The 20,695-nt window shown below is 40.5% G+C and overlaps 1 protein-coding gene across 5 annotated transcripts in view; it reads right to left on the bottom strand.

Annotated features, from left to right (window-relative positions):
• The window catches only part of GNE (glucosamine (UDP-N-acetyl)-2-epimerase/N-acetylmannosamine kinase), a 51,395-nt gene that overhangs the window by 19,418 nt on the left and 11,282 nt on the right, over positions 1-20,695 (bottom strand). Inside the window, exons 1-3 of one of the 5 annotated variants that reach the window (XM_081944488.1) lie at positions 11,593-11,748; positions 2,328-2,536; positions 96-547 (exon numbers count right to left, since the gene is read on the bottom strand). In XM_081944488.1, the coding sequence (XP_081800614.1) occupies positions 96-547; positions 2,328-2,491 (616 nt within the window). In that variant the 5' untranslated portion in view covers positions 2,492-2,536; positions 11,593-11,748. Of the gene's footprint in view, positions 1-95; positions 548-1,554; positions 1,678-2,193; positions 2,244-2,327; positions 2,537-11,592; positions 11,749-20,695 lie in introns of those variants that run through there. The other 4 variants (XM_081944490.1, XM_081944489.1, XM_081944487.1 and 1 more) reach the window with 4 other exon arrangements.

The raw sequence follows: 20,695 nt of genomic DNA, 5'->3' as shown, positions 1-20,695 counted from the left end.
ATTATACAATAAGATTAAGGGACAATACCAATTTGATAGGTTGTACTCTGCTTCATGAAATTGTAGCCTTACATATACATACACAACTCATTTACCTAACCACATCCGAATAACGCTCATATAATCCTTATTTTTGGCAAACAGCAGCTTATCATACGAAGGGCATCCTGCCAGAAGGATGCGATCGTGGTCTTCACACATAGAGATCAAATGCTGTTCTGCACTTCTTGTGCAACACACGTGGTAATGAGCCAGCTTGGTTATGGCGTGCCTGATGGAATCATCTATGGTCCCGCTGACTTCTCCACCTTCAATGTGAAGAATTCGAATGTTCATTAAGGCAGCAGATGTAGCTAGCGCTAAAGCATCAAACCGGTCTCCATGGACTATCATTATGTCAGGTTTCAGGCGATTGAGCACATCGGGCAACTTGACTAAGGCAAGACCAACGGATTCTACCATAGCTGCTTCATCTTCTCCTCTTACTATTGTGTGTAATCTGGTATGGATGTCAAAGTCATCTTGTTCAATCATACGGTAGGTATTCCTGGAAAGAGGCAAGAGGAAAAGTGCTTAGACTGCACTGACATATACTTTAACATCGAAGTGACAGATTCAGTATGCTACTTTCTGAAATTAATGATAAAATCAATATATTTCTCTGACAAGACAATGATGGGTGGCATGAACAATTTTGATCCGAAGAAATTTAATAATAATAGTAATAATAATATGACTGTGACAAAATAGTACCAATAGTAATAGGTGCCTTCACTGCAATCCCAAAACAACTGGAGCACCACCTGAACACCATCAACATTGACAAAATCACCATCAGTCAATAGCAAAAGGCAGCTTTGCTCAGAATAGCTTACATCCTGAGATGATATCTGTAACATAAGTAAACATCCACAACTGCCTATCCTAAATCCATGGGAAGGATTTTATCAACCAGTAGATAAAAAAATGTCAAATCCCATCTAAACCTCTGGCTGACTGTGGAACCAACCATCATATCATAATGAAATATTATTAACAAAACCATTCTTTTAAGGCCTGTACAGGTAGTCCTTGGCATACGACCGCAATTGAGCCCAAAATGTCCATTGCTAAGCAAGACAGTTAAGTGAGTTTCATTCCCATTTTATGACCTTTCTTGCCACAGTTGTTAAGTGAGTCACTGCAGGTGTTAGCAGGTAAGTAACATGGTTGTGAAGTGAATCTTGCTTGTCAGAAGGTTGCAAAAAGTGATCACATGATCCCTGGACATCGTAACTATGATAAATACTTCTTAGTTACCAAGTGCCTGAATTTTGATCATGTGACCATGGGGATGCTGCCACGGTCATAAGTGTGAAAAACTGTCATAAGGTCACTTTTTTCCAGTGCCGTTGTAACTCTGAGCGGTCTCTACACAAACGGCTGTAAGTCCAGAACTATCTGTATCTGCAGTGTCTCTCCAAGAAAAGTATAGCAAGCATCTGTTAAGTCTCATGACACCTGTTCCCAAATATTAAGAAATGCTGACTTCAGAAATTATTGAGAAATGCATACATTTCGAGGAAACATCTCTTCAAAGGTATCTGTTGCAAAAATGAAGAACTGGGGCAGATTATCACTGGTTTCTGTTGCTATTCTCAAAATCATTAGAGCAGGAAATTTTTATCATTGTTGAACGTAAAAAGATAGAGATCTGAAGTATAGATTCCTGGTAAGCCAGCTTGATATTATTATAAGAGGAGAATGATTCAAATATATGAATTGGTTCTTATCTGCTTGGACAACTCCATAACATTTGTAGGATCAGCACTTATTCTAAATCAATACAGGTAAGCATCATTTAAAGAGCAGCCACTTAACAACTGGTCAAAATTAAGACATATTAAAAAAATGTTTTTTACTTATGGCTCAGAGTTGCAACCGCTGCATGCTCACTTCACTCGCCACCCCCACGATGATATGATTTGGGATACTTGATAAGCAGCTCACATTTACCACTAGTTACAATGTACCATGGTCGCATTACTATGATTTGTGACTTTTTTATCAGTTTCTGGCAAAAAATGCCGTTCAGGAGGATCAATTTGCTTTAAGGACCAGGTGGTTTGCTTAATGACAATTTGCTTAACAACGAATTACTTGCTTTACAACCATCATAAAAATGGTTTTAAAGGTGGTGACCAAATGACTTACAATCAAAATTCCAGGCCGCTGTGGCCATTAAGTGAGGACTATCTTTGAACCTGGAACAAAGAAAACAATCTTAAGAAAACCCGTCCCCACCATTCCAGTTAAGCATGTTTGAAGAAATAAAGTATGCCTCTTACCCATAGTCATCAATCAGATGAGAGCCCAGAACCACAATATCCAGTTCAAAGTACTGTGGTTCTGTTTTAAGGCCAAACATGATTGGGGCCAATTTTGAATAATCTGCTCTGTTACACGTAGCAACACAAACCCGAAGTTTCCGGTTGTTTCCATTCTTCTCCATTACTTCTTTTTGTTTTTGCTTAGCAAGGGTCTTGAAATAAAGCTCCTGCAATATAATTATACAGGGGTTCATGTAGAGTATATTGAACACAGTAATAGATTTATATAGCAATAGCACTTAGACTTATATACCACTTTACACTGATTTACATCCCTCTCTAAGTGGTTTACAGAGTCAATCTATTTTCCCCAACAATCTGGGTCCTCATTTTACCCACTTCAGAAGGATGGAAGGCTGAGTCAACCTTGAGCCTGGTGAGATTTGAACTGCCAAATTGCAGGCAGCCAGCAGGTAGCAGAAGTAGCCTGTAGTACTACACTCTAATCACTGCACCACTTTCCATTTAGACAAGAAATTAACTGGATTTGAAGCCAGAAATAAACTTTATGTATAATGCATTTAGAGGCAAAGCTAGTTAAATGGAATTTCATGTTTGATCGCATTATATAATTTGTTATTTAATTGTTCCCATACATACAGTGGGGCAAAAAAGTATTTAGTCAGCCACCAATTGTGCAAGTTCTCCCACTTAAAAAGATGAGAGAGGCCTGTAATTGGCATCATAGGTAGACCTCAACTATGAGAGACAAAATGTAAAAAAAAACCCCAAACAATCATATTGGCTGATTTGGAAAGAATTTATTTGCAAATTATGGTGGAAAATAAGTATTTGGTCACCTACAAACAAGCAAGATTTCTGGCTCTCACAGACCTGTACCTTCTTCTTTAGGAGGCTCCTCTGTCCTGCACTCATTACCTGTATCAATGGCACCTGTTTGAATTTGTTATCAGTATAAAAGATACCTGTCCACAACCTCAGTCACACTCCAAACTCCACTATGGTGAAGACCAAAGAGCTGTCAAAGGGCACCAGAAACAAAATTGTAGACCTGCACCAGGCTGGGAAGACTGAATCTGCAATAGGCAAGCAGCTTGGTGTGAACAAATCAACTGTGGGAGCAGTAATTAGAAAATGGAACACATAAAAGACCACTGATAATCTCCCTTGATCTGGGGCTCCATGCAAGATCTCACCCCGTGGGGTCAAAATGATCACAAGAACGGTGAGCAAAAATCCCAGGACCACACGGGGGGACCTAGTGAATGACCTGCAAAAAGCTGGGACCAACGTAACAAAGGCTACCATCAGTAACACACTACGCCACCAGGGACTCAGATCCTGCAGTGCTAGACGTGTCCCCCTGCTTAAGCCAGTACATGTCCGGGCCCATCTGAAGTTTGCTAGAGAGCATTTGGATGATCCAGAAGAGGATTGGGAGAATGTCATATGGTCAGATGAAACCAAATACAACTGTTTGGTAGAAACACAACTCGTCATGTTTGGAGGAGAGAATGCTGAGTTGCATCCAAAGAACACCATACCTACTGTGAAGCATGGGGGTGGCAACATCATGCTTTGGGGCTGTTTCTCTGCAAAGGGACCAGGATGACTGATCCATGTGCAGGACAGAATGAATGGGGCCATGTATCGTGAGATTTTGGGTGCAAACCTCCTTCCATCAGCAAGGGCATTGAAGATGAAATGTGGCTGGGTCTTTCAACATGACAATGGTCCCAAACATACCATCCGGGCAATGAAGGAGTGGCTTCGTAAGAAGCATTTCAAGGTCCTGGAGAGGCCTAGCCAGTCTCCAGATCTCAACCCCATAGAAAACCTTTGGAGGGAGTTGAAAGTCCGTGTTGCCCAGCGACAGCCCCAAAACATCACTGCTCTAAAGGAGATCTGCATGGAAGAATGGGCCAACATACCAGCAACAGTGTGTGCCAACCTTGTGAAGACTTACAGGAAACGTTTGACCTCTGTCATTGCCAACAAAGGATATATAACACAGTATTGAGAGGAACTTTTGATATGGACCAAATACTTATTTTCCACCATAATTTGCAAATAAATTCTTTTCAAATCAGCCAACGTGATTGGTTGTTGTTTTTTACATTTTGTCTCTCATAGTTGAGGTCTACCTACGATGCCAATTACAGGCCTCTCTCATCTTTTTAAGTGGGAGAACTTGCACAATTGGCGGCTGACTAAATACTTTTTTGCCCCACTGTAATTCTTGCACCAGTGATGGAGAAATACTTGCTCCATAATTCTCCTCCTTTTTAAACTATGAGCCACTTGAATATAATTAGACCAACTGAAGCTAAATTATACAGGATATAGACTTTGAATTATTACTTTCAGTAACACTAATGGATGAATCATAACGAGCTGAGGTCAAATTCATTTTAAAACCTCTAGCCATTGAAATTTTAAAGTATGCTGCCTACAATATTTTTAAAGGTTTCCAAGTATTTCAAGTAATTGGTTCCAAGTACAGTAATGAATAGGAATTTTTCAGTAATCAGATTTTGAGTCCATCGAAAGCAAAAAGGGAAAAAGGAACTAATACTCTCTTATAAAACAATATATGATCAGTTGAAAAAGGAAATTTTGGAAAGAAGGTTAAATTACTCTCTAATTGGTTGACAGGATTATGTCATCAAGTCTCAAGTTTTTTTCTGCCTCTGCTACGAAAAACTATATTTATTTTGTAAGGTGTTTTTTATTTTTTTTAAATACATCTGTAATTATGTATCTGTCACTTAGATTATTTCTCATGCAAAGTTTTTCTGAAATGAAAGGAAACAGCAACATAGAACAACTCATCTTTTTGCTAGCTTATAGAAGGAAAAAAGTTTTGTTCTTGTCAGTTCCCCACTGATAAAGAGAATAGAAAATTCTCACATCAATCCCACTCAGCAGATGTCATCATATCACAGCTATTTGAATCAGATATAGTTTCCTTTGTATACTACAAATGCTTAAGATCTTTCTATACATTTTATTTTGAATTTATTTCTTTAAATTTGGAGGAAGTAGCTCCTCTAATCACAATTCAAATTTTTGTTGTACAGTACTAATATACAGAAATATCACTTTTGCTTTTACCATGTGGAAAAGCAGCTATAAATTTGTAATAACTAAACAGCTTCCTAGTATAGTCTATTAAAAAACCATTTTCAATCCTTTCAGTGTACCAAAATATTTAACATGCCAAATCTTCAATTTCTTGGTGTCTACGTACAAGCCAAGACAGTAAGGGGTTTTTTCCTCTCACTCCTACACATTTCACTAACATTTATTATTTATTCACTTTGTTGAATTTATTAAGGCCTCCCAACTCCAAAATGTCTCTGGATGTCTTGACCCTAAAATAAAGGCAATGTTGTATATTTGAATAAACATGATTCAGATTCTGAAATGCCAGATGTTAACTGACCACCATTTATGACATAGAGTGCTTACACCAGAGATCATGTAACTGAGAGGCAAGATTTATTTTCTCTTAAAGGGAAATGAAAATAACTAGATAACAATTTTGGAAATCCAAAGATATTTTTTCCTGCAATTCATACAACCCCTCTACAACAGTACTATAATTGTATAGCTAAATTATTGTGGTATTATTCAAATAAAGAACATGAAAATCAGACATTTAATATTTTTCAGGCTAATCCAGATCAGTTGTGTTGATCTATTTAAAACAAATTAATGTGACAACATGCTACAAGAACCGATTATATATTGTAATTAGAATGCTGTCTTTCCCCAGAACAGCAATTAAAAGTAAAGAAAAATTCTTTCTTAATATCCAAAAGAACAACTTTCTATTAACACTTAAGGCAGTCAAATTTGCTTCAATCATTTATCCCACTTTAATACAAAGAAACCTTACTTACTTCTGCTTTATTGTGCAAGTAAAGATTAAATATTAGTATTCGGTGATAGCTACCTCAGATTTAGTCCATCTAAGTACACAATGAGCAATTATTAACTCACAAATTACTGTTCTAGTATTATGTAGTTTTCTAATTAGATATATGCTAAATAATTAAATTAACTCTTTAAATAAGAAAGTATGTTTAAAAGTTTGGTCAATTTAAATGCTGAATGAGCAATGGAATGCAAAATAGAATTCCAACGGCTTAGTAGGAAATTAAATTCTATAAAATAGAAAAGCAATGGAAATAAAATATGTATACTTTCTGAACCTGCTTTTTACCCTTCAATTCATTTGGTTTTCTTAAGTGTCAGATATAATGTCTCTGCAGAAGGAAAATAAGGAGCAAGGATAGATTAAACACATGCATCACTTAATCTACTCCCGAATGCAACCATCACAGATCATGTATTGATTTTTGTTATATATCTTATCTACCATGTTTGGTTGCCATATTTTTTTCATTTGATTTAGAGGAAAACAACTTTAGAAACTATTTAGAAACTGCAATCAATGCACATTTTTCAGACTACCGTATTTTACACTTAAATCAATTACACTTACTTCCAACTTGTTTAAAGGCTAACGCATAAGGATGGTGTTTACCTATATCTTAGGGCCACTAATATTTGAAAGAATAACTCCTCCCTGACTGCGTCTGAAGTGAAGTTTTAAAAGTTTAATTACCATAAAAAAATTAAAAGGTCTGGTTGATGGAAATCTGAGTTGTTTTCCACGGCAGTACCTACATAGTATAGTACTGCAGTACTATACGCCCTAACCAAACCCCAAAAACTAGCTCATGGGTGTCCAACTTTTTGGCTTGCTTTGGCTGCATTGAACAAAGAGGAATTATCTTGGGTCACATATACAGGTAATTCTTGACTTATGACTACAGTGGAGCCCAAAATTTCTATTGCTAAGTGGGACATTTATTACGTTAATGTTGCCCCATTTTACGACTTTTCTTGCCACAGTTGTTAAGTGAATCACTTCAGTTGTTAATTTAGTAACAGGGTTGTTAAGTGAATCTGGCTTCCTCATTGACTTTGCTAGTCAGGTCAGAAGAACACATGACCCCGGGATACTGCAAAGGTCATAAATAAGAGACAGTTGCCAAGCCCCTGAATTTTGATCACATGACCATGGCGATGCCGCAACGGTCATAAGTGTGAAAAACAACTGCAAGTCACTTTTTTCAGTGCCACTGTAGCTTTTGGTCACTAAATGAACTATTGTAAGACAAGGACTACCAGTAAAATATATAATACAGTTAATGTATATAAATTACATGATGTTAAAAGTTAACTATCTTGTGAGGGCCACTTTACTAGTTGTCTAGGGCCAAATGTGGCCAATGGGCCACAGGTTAGACATACCTACTCCAGATAGTTCACAATAAAAATTCATAAAATAATTCCAGCAACTTTCTCAGAATCAGCCTTATATTGTAATAAAACCCTTAAACAACTACATGAGCAACAGTAGACTCCAACCTAGCTACCGTAACACAAAAAGGCACAATAATGTTGTATCTAAATGACCAGCAGAAAACTATTTTAATACTTTCCTAAATGGGGGAGGGGGGTGGTGGATGGAAGAGAGTTCTACAGAATTGGGGCAGCCACTAAGGACAACTGACCCCTATTTCCCAAACCTTGGAGACAAGAAACTGAAAGCAACTCCCACTAATACAGTGCTTCTCAATTATTTTCTGTCATGCCCCCCCTAGGAAGAAGAAAACATTTCGCCCCCCCCCCCCCACGACTGTAAATAGTATCATTTGTCTATAAAATTGTTATAAGTACACCTCTGCATAACACTGTATTGAATAATGCAACGCTTCTGACGAGAAGTCAGATGCTGGGTGACACTGTTGTGTCTTATCTACCAGAGAGTTAAGACCCACTAAAATTGATTGGCTTTGCTTCCAATTTGGGCCTTCCAATGAAGCTGCAAAGCAACGCGGGCTGCCCTGGTGGCATCCAATCTTTCTTTCATGTTTGGTTTCCGAAGTCCCGCACAGCGCCCGGGGCCAGGCCGGCCTTTCTGCCGTCCTTTCCTTCGCTGGACGGGGGCTGCCAAAAGAAGGGAGCGCCCCCTCCGCCCGACCGCTTTCCTTTCGCTTTGGGACTGCAGGTCAGTCATTTGGTCGGCCGGCGGGCTGCAGGGTAGCCCGAGCAAGAGGCTGGTCAGCGTGAAGGGACGTCCGCGCCCACCAGGCGGCCTCAGCTCCCGCTTCCCCTTGCCCGCCGCGGCCAGTTGCAGGGCGCGGATCCCGCTCGGAGAAGGCGGAGCGGCAGCTCCTCCCTCAGCCAGGAGCCAGCAGGGGCTGGTCGGACAGGCAACCTCGTCGGGAAACTCCAGTCCGCCGCCTTCGCCACCGCCGTTGCCACCTTCGCCACCAGTTAGCCCAGAGGAGACGCGAGCGAGGCCACAAAGACCTCTTTGAGCACCCCCTCGCAGCCGCCCGCTACTCTTCATCCCCAGAGCAAGCGAGGGTTGCAAGAGGAGATTTACACATGGGCTGAGCCCACTTGAAAGCAAACTGTTGAATGTGGTGGCGGGACCCCGCCTGTTGCTCCTGGCTCCTCGTTTGCACCCAGATGGAAAGGGAGCCTTCGCGCCCCCCTTTATGGAGCCTCGCGCCCCCCCTGGGGGGCGCACCCCACTATTTGAGAAGCACTGCACTAATAGGAGTATGATGGGTAGACTTAACTCAAAACCACATTAGGATTTTACAATTTACAGATCTGTGAATCTGCTTAGAAACCTACTGGTAACTGATGATCCAGACACAATATCTGAATTACATTGCTCTCAGATGCAAGCAAGTGGGTGCTGTACTGTGGACTATTTTCCATTTCCAAGTATTTTTCAAAGTCTGTGGTAGAATTCTTTCAGAAAGGCGGGCAGTGAAAACACTGGATGCCTTTGAATTGAAAGCAAAGATAAATGACTGATTTTATTCCTCTTGTTTTACTCCACTATAAGGTAATGGTTCCCCTTGCACATGTGTGCTAGTCGTTCCCAACTCTAGGGGGGCGATGCTCAAAGATGAAGAGCCAGTGCTGTCTGAAGATGTCTCCATGGTCATGTGGCCGGCATGACTAAACGCCAAAGACGCATGGAATGCTGTTCCCACCAAAAGTGATTCCTATTTTTGTACTTGCCTTTTTACATGCTTTCGAACTGCTGGGTTGGCAGAAGCTAGGACAAGTAACAGGAGCTCACTCCGTTAGGCGGCACCAGGGATTCAAACCGCTGAACTGCCAACCTTTCTGTCAAGAAGCTCAGCGTCTTAGCCACTGAGCCACTGCATCCCCTTTACTCCACTGTGCAATTTATGTTTTACATAAAAGACCCTGCATTGGAGCTGAAAGGCAAAAACGGAAGCAGAATGCTCTGTCACATAATTGGGTATACCAGGTTGTCCTGATAGACCGGTCCCACCAGATGTACACTTTTTACATTTTTGCTTTCCAGTCTACTTGGAAGGTTTCATAAGGATATCTATATAATTAAATAATTATCCTAGTTTCCTATATGAGCCCTAGACTCCACCCACCACTTTTTAAAAAAATACAATAACCTGGTCAGTATCTTCATTTTGACAAATTTACCCTTACCAGAAAAACTTAAGCATTTATGGGTTTCAAGTTAATCCTTTTTTTAAAAAAAAAGTTTTAACTTGTCAGTTAAGTGTTCTGTATTATGACAGATTTACCGTGGGACCTCACCCAATTCCCAAGGTCTGTAAGAGGACATATCATTCCTGTCCTACTATTCCCATTTATTTGTACTCATTTCTTATGTATATACTTATACCTGCTTATACTTACATGATTTATATGCTATATTCATATTTATACTTGTTTTCTCATACACGCTTGACAAACCAAATAAAATAAAATAAAAAAATGTTTTATCTTTTTATAACTATTTTTAGATTTAAACATTTGTTTTTTAAAATGTTTTTAACTTTGTGTGTTTTATATTTTTTAGCTTTTAAAATTGTTTATATCCCACTCTTCTTATACTAGTCTAGGACTGTAATAAAATTTTGATTTACTGATCTGTGAGTTGCATGTTCATGAAGGCTAATTATGCAGTTATATATGAATTACCCAGAAACAGTCCTTTAAGTGTATAAACTAGTCACTGAATGAAGGACAGTGCTTTCAAATAGGCCTGGAAGAGAAGGAAGGGGGGAGAACAGAAAGTATTTCCCACAATCTGCATCATAAGACTTCCAACAGCCTGAATCATAAGACTTTGCTTTGCAGTTCAAAAGCTTCACTTGTATTTAAATACTGAATATAGTCTGCTCTTTATATCTTTGAAGCTGTTTCGCTTCTTATCCAAGCTTCTTCAGTTTTGAGAAGCGAAAGGTCTTCTCTGCTCTTTATACATGTATTTCATTTTATCCTGAAACAATCATGCTTTTTTTTGCTACCTTCACCTAATTACCTTACCTTTTATTGTTGGCATATGATGAAACACTATTCACATACACATACGTGTGTGTGTGTATACATACATATGTGTATATGTGTGTATATATACACACATACACAAATACACATCCTACAGAATACTAGTTTATTTATTTGGCCCGATTCCTCCCTCTCCAGCCTCCCAAAATTTAAAACTTTCAGTAAGAGCATCTTGCAGGTAGCACTGCTGAATATGAAACGTCAGCAAAACCCACCCCTTAGCTCCTAAAGTGGCCTGGGGTAAACAATCCACGTCGCTTAAAAAAAAAAAAAAACAACCCCAAACCAATCCACGTTTTAGGGGAGGAGGTTCAATTCATCGCCCAGTTAAAGACTGAAATGAAAATGATCCAGGCTGACAACATTGTTTCCCATGACATTCGGCTCCAGATCAGATCAGGCTTTTTTTTTTTTTTTTTTTGCATGAAGGAGGAACACGGAGCGAACGGGGGAGAAAAAAAGCCTCCAGCCTCCGACAGATGCTGAAGCCGCCATCCCCGGTGCTGGATGCCGGGTACGCCTCTTATTTTCGGAGGACCGCTACCTCTTTGGGGGAAGGGTTGCTTTTTACAGCGTGGCAAGAGGCGGCCGTTGCCTTGGCGGCGGCGGCTGCCGCCCTTGCCCCTCAGAAGAGGTCCAGGAAGGCCTGGTCAAAACGCCACGTCCGCTCAAGGATGCTTCCCTTTCCCCTTCCCAGGACCGCGCTTAAGCTCATTCCCGCCCCCCGCCGCGCCAGCGTCACGCGGAGCAAATTAAAGGCGGGCCGCCTCTCTTTCTCTTACTCCCACCCCTCCACCCCCCTACCCCGCTTCCCTTTTACCTTTCTTTAACGCGCCCCGCTTCCCGCTCCAAGCCTCGGCAGGCGGCCGCTTCAGTCCTCGCGGCCTGTAGAGGAAGAGGCCTCCGCGCCGCAAAGCGCCTCGAGGGGGCGGCAGGAGGGAAAAAGAAACCAAAAACTGGCTCGGCCTCTGAAGCCGAGAGAGAGAGAGAGAGGGAGGGAGTGGCGGCGCTGTGAGGAGAGTCAGAGGAGGGTGAGCACGCCGGCTGCGAAGCGATCGGTCCCTTTCCTGCCGCCTCTGCCTCTTCCTTCTTTCTGCTAAACAGAAGTCGGAGAGGAAAGGGCAGTTGCTTCGCCGGGCGTTTCTCCGTGTTTCCATGCCCAAATCAGCCGCAGCCGCAGCCGCCGCCTTCCACCTGCTGTGGCGACGCTTGTGGCGTCCCCAGATTAGCCGCTTCGAGGCTCTGGGTGAACCCAAGGTTTGGCTTCAGGGAAACTGAGCCCGTTTAACGTTTTCTTGCTGTGTGCGCTTTTGGCACCTTGAATTACAAGTAAACGAACAAACAAACAAATTGCACAAACAAACAAACAAATAAAATGTACACTTCCTCCCACAATGAAAAGGGTGGGTGGGTTGAGAAATAATGAGGGAGTTGAAGCCAGCGCCTTGAATTTCATCATTTGCGACAAATTTTATACCCCATAAATACATTGGCATCCTTCAGTCTCAAGAGACTATGGCAGGGGTGGCGAACCTTTCCGGCACCGAATGCCCAAACCGGAACACGTGCATGTATATGCATGCGGGCGCGCTGGAGTGCTGGAAACCCAAAGACCATCTGGCCAATGTGCACACATGCCTGTTTTTGGGCCATTTTCAGATCATTTTTCAGGGTTTTCTTGCTGGTTTTGGGGGCGATTTGGTGCACTCTGACACCTGCGAAGACCAGGTGCACTGGAAACCAGAAAAGCAGCTGGTGACGGCGCACGTGCCCACAGAGATGGCTGTGTGTGCCACCTCTGGCAACGTACCATTGGTTCGCCATCACAGGACTATGGTATCCTGCGGTCTTAACTCAGCATCTGGTGTGGCTAAAAAGGCCAATTCAGGAGTGGCAATCCCTCCCACACTGAAGGGCGCAGGGGTGGGTTCCTGCCAGTTCTAACCTCTTCAATAGAAGAGGTTCCACAAATCTACAGTGCCGTTTAGTGCTGTTTAGAACCGGTTCCAGCTCCCACTCCCGCCCGTCCGCACATCATCAAGATGAAGAGCGAGAAGAGGAATTCTGGGAGTTGAAGTCCACAAGTCTTAAAGCTGTCAAGTTTGAACACCCCTGGATTTTTTTCCCCAAAGGGTTAGTGGTGCAAGGGTCTTGTAACTTGACAGCTTTAAGACTTGCGTGCTTCAAATGCCAGAGTTTCTGAGCCAACATTTTGGTGGCTAAGCAAGAGAGTTGTTAAGTGAGTTTCACCACATTTTACAAGTTGGCCATACCCACCCAGTCACATGGCTGGGAAGCCACTCCCACCTGGACCGTGGCCAGCAAGCCACTCCCACAAAGCAGGCCACATCTACAGAAGAGGTTCTAAAAAAATTAAAACCCACCACTGGAGGGCAGATACATTCTGTCCCCTGTCCAGGCCTCAGATTTCGCTGGTTCTGGTTCTTCTTTGCCTCAGCTTGCCAAACAATTGTCTCTTCGAATTGGAGAAGGCCATGTCTTCAGCCTCCAAACTGAACTATCAGAGGTCAAGGTTTCCCAGCCGTGAATGTCCGAATGTCCATTCCCAAGGCCTTTAGATCCCTCTTGCAGATATCCTTATATCGCAGCTGTGGTCTCCCTCTAGGGCGCTTTCCCTGCACTAATTCTCCATACAGGAGATCTTTCAGAATCTGACTAAATAAATAAATAAAATTTCCTCCAACGATGAAAGTGGTGGATGGGTTGAGCAATAATGAGCCACCACCTCAAATTGCATCATTTGGGGCAAATTGTATATCATTCTCTTCTAAACCAAGTTTAAAGTTGTGTTCTCTCAAAGGACTGATTCCTCCAGATCTAAACTTGGATTTCTGCAGCAGTCTGTCTGGAATAGATTTTTTTTTTAAAATGAAAGTGGCAACTTAATGTTGAAAGCCACTCAGAATCCGAGAGAGATGGTTGGCATAGAAATGTAACAAATAAATAATTTTTCTTCAATCGGCTGCTCTCCAGATGAATTCAACTTGTTTTTATATGTACTTTGTTTTATATTGTTTGGCTTTTTATCATTCATATTTTTAAACGGATGTATTTGCTATGTTTTTTAATTGATTGTACTCTGCCCTCCTTATGATAATATCTGATCGTAATAAAGATAAGCCAAACTTCAATTTGATATGGGAGTTAGAATACAACATAAATGTATGCTTTTTTCAGAATGACCCTTTTGAACTCATAAAATCCTTAAACTCATCTTCCACTTTTAGCTTAATGTCCTGTAGTAAGTGGGTACCAAATTGTTACCACTGACTGTACACAGAACGTGCTCCCGATACTCTATATATTTTTATACTTATGTTTAACCAGAATAAGATGTTTTTGTTGTTATCTTGATTGTTTAATTTCTATATTTTATATATTTTTGTTTATTTTATCTTAGAGTAAAAGTTTACTTTATTATATATTTGTACCTGTATTCAAGAAAGCTGAAGGCAACCCTTTCTTCTTGTTATTTTTCTGACATTTTTCTCCCTTTTTGATTCCCCTTAAAATTTTCCCCCTTTTGTTATTTTGTGTTTTATAACATTTTGAAATGTCATAAAGTCAATTAAAATATTAACACAACGTACATATACACACCATACAAATAAAATTAGCCTCGAATTGGCTGGTTGGGTTGGGTTCTATTTGTCAAAGGCAGATAAAAATGGTTAGGTTAATGTTAAAAAGATAAATTATTTTACAACTCTTCTTATATTCCCTTTCTAATAAATTGAATAATGATATTGATAAGGGGTGCTCTATTGCTTGGAGGCATAAAATAATGAGTCTAGGAATAATAGATTAACAAAATAAGAGAGTTGGAAGTGACTTTGGATGTCTTCTAGTCCAACCCCCTGCTCAGACAATAAGACTTATACCTGGTTGTCCAATCTCTTCTTTAAAACTTCCAGTATTGGAGTATTTGCAAGTTGTTCCTCTGATTAATTGGATCTGTCAGGAAATTTCTTATTAGTTCTAGGCTGCTTCTCTCCTTGATTAGTTTCCACCCATTGCTTCTTGTCCTGCCTTCAGGTGGTTTGGAGAATAGCTTGACTCCCTCTTCTTTGGGGCAATGAACACTGCTATCATGTCAACCCTAGTTCTTCTCTTCATTGGACATACCCAATTCCAGCGACCGTTCTTCATATGTTTTAGCCTCCAATCCCCTAATAATCGTTGTTGCTTTTCTCTGCACTCTTTCTAGAGTCTCAACATTTTATTTACATCATGGCAACTAAAACTGGATGCAGTATTCCAAGTCTGGTTTTACCAAAGCATTATAAAGTGGTATCAACACTTCATGTGATTTTGATTCTATTCCTCTGTTAATGCAGCCTAGAACTGTGTTGGTTTTTTTTGGCAGCTGCAGGACACTCCTGGCTCATATTTAAGTTATTGTCCAGACTTCAAAATCCCTCTCACAATTACTACTATTGAGCCAGGTACCACCCTATACCTGTGCATTTGGAAGGCATATATATCTTATGATATCTTACAAATTACAAAAAAAGTCAACTAATCTAGTAGTCTTTAAACGTAAAAAAAAAAGATTTAAAAAAAACAAAGAAAAAGAAAAAAAATCTACTTTATACAGGTAATCCTTGATTTACAACTTCCTTTTCCAAAACATCATATACATTTATGAAAGTTATTCCTTAACATCTGGAATAATATCACTTCCAATTTCTCATTCTCTTTTAACATTAATTCTAAACAACCTGTCCATTTTTTGCTGTAATAACTTGAGCATTTATACCTCCTTGTGCCAGTAATATAGTCAAATTTATTTCTGTGTACTCCATCTAGCAATGTCCATGCATATAAATGTTATTTTGTCCTCCTCAAATCTTGCTGTGTTCCCTTATGATGGTAGGTTTCCCCTATGAGGAGAAATGAGCAAAGAATGCCAAGGGTATACACCAAGCATATATATTCCTAGAGGTTCACCCAAGGTATTAAGAGGAATCAGTTTGGGGCAGCCGCAATATAAGAAGATACTGTAAGCAGCTGATCATTTTAGTAGCATTGGCAAAGGAATTATTTCATACTACACTTTGGAAAACAATGATAAATTCTCCTTTATTTTACCAAAAAGAAGCCAGTTTGGTGTAGTGGTTAAGGCACCAGGCTAGAAATCCTGCACTGTAATTGTAATCTTGTGTTAAGCCAAAAACAGTTGGATGACACTTAAGGCAAAGTGTCATCCACCTTACCTAAGTCCCATTCTTTCAGCCCTAAGCAAGAGGCAGTGGCAAACCACTTCTGAAAAGTCTTGCCAAGAAAACTGCAGGGAATAATCCAGTCAGTTGCCAGGACCAAAAAGCGACTTGAAGGCACACACACACACACCTCTTTTACCAAGAAACAACATGGCAAGATAAAGGCGTATTTAAAGAGAGAGAAAAGTTCTACTGATGAATTAGCAGTATGGCCTTATTGACATTCCAGATTCTTGAAAGAGAAAATTCCTAGTAAATATTAACTCAAGGTATGTATGCCCAAACAATTTGATTAATGATGCAATGTACACTTAGTCACAAAAGGTCAGCCAGTGAATTAAAGTACATGTGCCCAAAGAGCACTCTAGATTCTACAGCAGATTGCAAATGAACATTGACTTATTAGATTCCATTTGATGATATATTCGGAGCAATTGAATCATTGCTTACGGTGCAAGCATATTTATGCATATACTATATAATTTTCACTTGCTAATTTCTCTATATAGGCCAGTTTGGTGTAATGGTTAAAGGTACCAGGCTAGAAACTGGGAGACTGTGAGTTCTAGTCCTGCCTTTAGCACAAAGCCAACTGGGTGAATTTGGTCCAAGGAAAATGCAGGTTCTAGTTCTGCCAGTCACTGAGAGTCAAAAATTGACTTGAAGGCACAACAACATCAAAAAGAACCCCAATAATCTTTTTGTCGTCATTCTTTTGAAGGCAGGTAAAATAATTAACTAAAATTCTAGTGATTTCTATTGTCTTATACTAGAGGTACCATATTCTTGTATAGCTTATGAATAGGGATGCTAGGAGTTGTTCTACAATATTTGGAAGGCTACAGATCCTTCACACAATCTAGACATTAATTAGAGAGCCTGTGAAAATACTAAAAATAATAATGAACTGAAATTTATCCTTTTTTTAAAAAAAGTTGACTTCAGTATCATAATCTCTGTTAAGCCTCGAATCTCTGCTTTACTTGCTCATAATTACTGGAGATAAGCAATAGTAGTATATATTACAGTAAATGTCAGCCCTCTCAACTTGGTCAGTTAGTAAAGAAAGACTCCTAGCCCATGTTTAGCCAATAATATACCTTACTAATGCCAAAATGGTTACAGCAGAAGCAAAGCTGGATCTGAAACCTTCTCAAATTCTCAAAATTTTCAAATAAGTCTCTGAATTCAAAGACCTTTTGAAGTCAGAGATTTATTTCCAAGTAAGCAGATATAAAATTGGCTAAGAATACAATCCCTCCTGAAAGTGACACGTTGAATATCTATATACTAGTAAAACTCTCCTGTCTCTAACCTTTAACTAGGTGACAGAATGCATCATAGGGAAACCATTTTTTGAACCAAAGTACCTAAAATGGGCTAGCCAACAGAATGTGTCCAAAATCTAGGATCCATGATATCCATGGGATTGAAATTTGGCAAATTTGTGGTTGCTTCAATGCTGCTGCATTGCTACATTGCCAACCAGAGTTTCAATAGACTAGTTTCACCCTGATCTTCTGGAGACCACATAAACCAGCCTCTCCTTTGGCCACTGGAGATCAGGTAGATTCCCTTTCTAGCCCTCTGGAGGCCAGGTAGACTAGGAGTGGGCAATTAATTTTCCTAAGGGGCCACATGAGAAACATGAAACAGGGACTTTTGTGGTCTCTGCTGCACCATTGTCATTGACATTGCCCCACCTCTCTACCAATGACCCAGGGACGTGTGGTCAGGGGAGGCAGGGGAGGCAGAGCCTCACCGCTCTCATCATGACAAAAAAAAGGGAAAAGGGAAAAGGCGCTGAGGAGCCTTCTGCACACGTGGTCTGGGAATGGGACCACAGGTGCAGGAGGCTCCTCTAGCCTCAGCCTCCCTCCTGCACACGTGGTCCCATTCCCCGCCTTCCTGAGTCAACATAAAGGGGACTGTGGAGCGTGAGCCGCGGTTGACTCAGGAGTCAGGAAGGAGGGGAATGGGACCACGTGTGCAGGAGGGAGGCAGGAGGGAGGCTGAGGCTAGAGGAGCCTCCTGCACCCGTGGTCCCATTCCCAGAGGTTCAGCAGCTTCAGCCTCCTGCACACGTGGTCCCATTCCCCACCTTCCTGAGTCAACATGAAGGGGACTGCGGCTCGCGCTAATGACATCACCAGCCTCACCAGCCATAAACCTCACCGCACGTCACTGCAATGCCCCACCCCCAGCACTGACACTCCACTCAACATGCTGATGCCCCGCCCCTCACTGGCGAATCTGCTAATACTGCGGGACGGACTAGAATTGCCCACAGGCTGGATATGGACCACAGGCCATAAAATGCCCAGGACTGAGGTAGACTGTCCCATCATTGGCTACCTGAGGGCAATCAGCTAGCAGAAAGTTGGAAGGCACTCCCACTTCCAATGTATTTTTTCCACTGATCATTCTTTCTCTCTGTTTAGGTAAGGAAATATTTCTGAAACGATGACCTAACAAGACAGGTTGTCTAGGAATCTTTAAAATCAGGTTAAGAATAACATATTTTGCACAAAAACTGATTTCCAATATATCAAGAGATTTACATGTGATGTTCTGACGGTTTTGTATTTACTATTAAAAGCATGCATACAAAGGAGATAATTGTTAGATGGAGGAAGAACTGTATGCATGTTTGGAGAGGGAGACTTAATCTTCTCCCTTATTTTTTTAAGTTTCTACATATCATGGGGAGAAAAATATGTGGTACATTATATCCTCTGAGAATGTTATTAACTTTTACTAACATACAGTGCAGCTGTTTTTCAATCTCTGAGGGCGGATTTTTTAAAAATCTATTCATTACATATACGATCAATATGCTGATAGATAATGCATTTTTCTTTTTTCTCTCCCTTCCCCTGGATTATATGAATTAATTTTAAGTTACCTAGGGTTTAAATATTTAAATTGTAAAGGCAATTTAAGAAAACCAGATAAAATTTATTTTGTTCAAGTTTGAGGAAAAAAAATTGGCATGAGAAATATTTAATCCATAGACTAGTAAATGTACTGTAGTCTCGCCAAGTAATGTAATAAACTTAGATATGTATTCTGCAAAATGAGATTCATCATACAGAAAGAGGAAAGGCACCTGGCTTCTTGAAACTTACTGGTAATACAATTTCTTAAAATAAATGTAATGCAAGTGTAAATTTGAATAACAGTTCAAATTCAAGAAGCATATCATGGTTTCTTCTATGCTACTAAAACCAATTTATGTTTCTCTAGGTATATAGGTGGACCTTGTACATTGAATAAACCATAATGTGAACTCAGTTATAATGTTGTTTATAATATTTTTAATCTGATAAAGAAATAGGGAGCAAATGGTAAGCTAATGAGGATTCCCCCCCCTTTTCACCACACATTTTCTAACTGTGATGTAATGCCTCATGGGATATAAAACACTTTTATTCCTAATAGAATAACAGCGTTGGAAGGGACCTTGCAGGTCTTCTAGTCCAACACCCTGCTTAGGCAGGAAACCTTACACCACTTCAGACAAATGGCTATCCAACATCTTCTTAAAGACTTCCAGTGTTGGAGCATTCACAACTTCTGGAGGCAAGCTGTTCCACTGATTAATTGTTCTAACTATCAGGAAAGTTCTCCTTAGTTCTTGTTGTGGCCCAGCAGCGACCGGCTGAGCTATTGGTGGACTCTGACAACTCAGATCATTATGGGAGAATGAGGAAGACTCTGGAAGGTGTTTGGAGTCAGAGCAGGAACTAGAATTGTTGGCCACCAGGTGGCATCTGAGTCAGGGAGCAGTGAGGAGGAACAGAGGGAGGTTGTCACTGATGTGCGAATGCGTACAAATTGATAAGAGAAAGGAACAGCTGTGGAGAAGACATCATAGAAGGAAGTAAGGACAGCTGGTTAAGGGTGTGGCCCCTCCCAAAGAGTTTATAGGTGGAGCGATTGGAGGGGAATCTTTGCAGGAAACAACAGTCCATTATACCAGCCGTTGAGAAATCATTCTGTAACTTTCTAGGCTCCTAGCCAAGGGGTGGCTTTATCTATGTAATTAGTCATGGCAGACAGTCAAGCCTGTGTCTGCATATTCATTGGAAGCACGGGACAGAACAGTTGTAAGTTGTTTCTCTCCTTGATTAGTCTCCACCAGTTGCTTTTTATTCTACCCTCAGGTGCTTTGGAAAATAGCTTGACTCCCTCTTCTTTGTGGTAGCCCCTGAGATATTGGAACACTGCTATCATGTCTCTCCCTCATTAAACTAGACATACTCAGTTCCTGCAACCATTTTCCATATGTTTTTGCCTCCAGTCCCCTAATCATCTTTGTTGCTCTTCTCTGCATTCTTTCTAGAGTTTCAACATCTTTTTTTACAATGCAGTATTCCAAGTGTGGCCTTACCAAGGCATTATAAAGTGGTATTAGCACTTCACGTGATCTTGATTCTATCCCTCTGTTTATGCAGCCTAGAACTGTGTTGGGGTTTTTTGGGCAGCTGCTGCACACTGCTGGCTCATATTTAAATGGTTGTCCCCAAGATCCCTCTCATAGTCACCACTATTAAGCAAAGTACCATATATACTTTACCTTTACATTTTGTTTTTCTTGCCTAAATGTAGAACCTTACTTTTTTCACCATTGAATTTCATTTTGGATTTGGATTGAATTGGATTTATTGGATTTATATG

Source organism: Natrix helvetica, assembly GCF_964273705.1.
Source record: "Natrix helvetica genome assembly, chromosome: 2".
Taxonomy (NCBI): domain Eukaryota; kingdom Metazoa; phylum Chordata; class Lepidosauria; order Squamata; family Natricidae; genus Natrix; species Natrix helvetica.
Note: the sequence above shows the minus strand (reverse complement) of the source record. Positions and strands in the feature narration are given on the sequence as shown.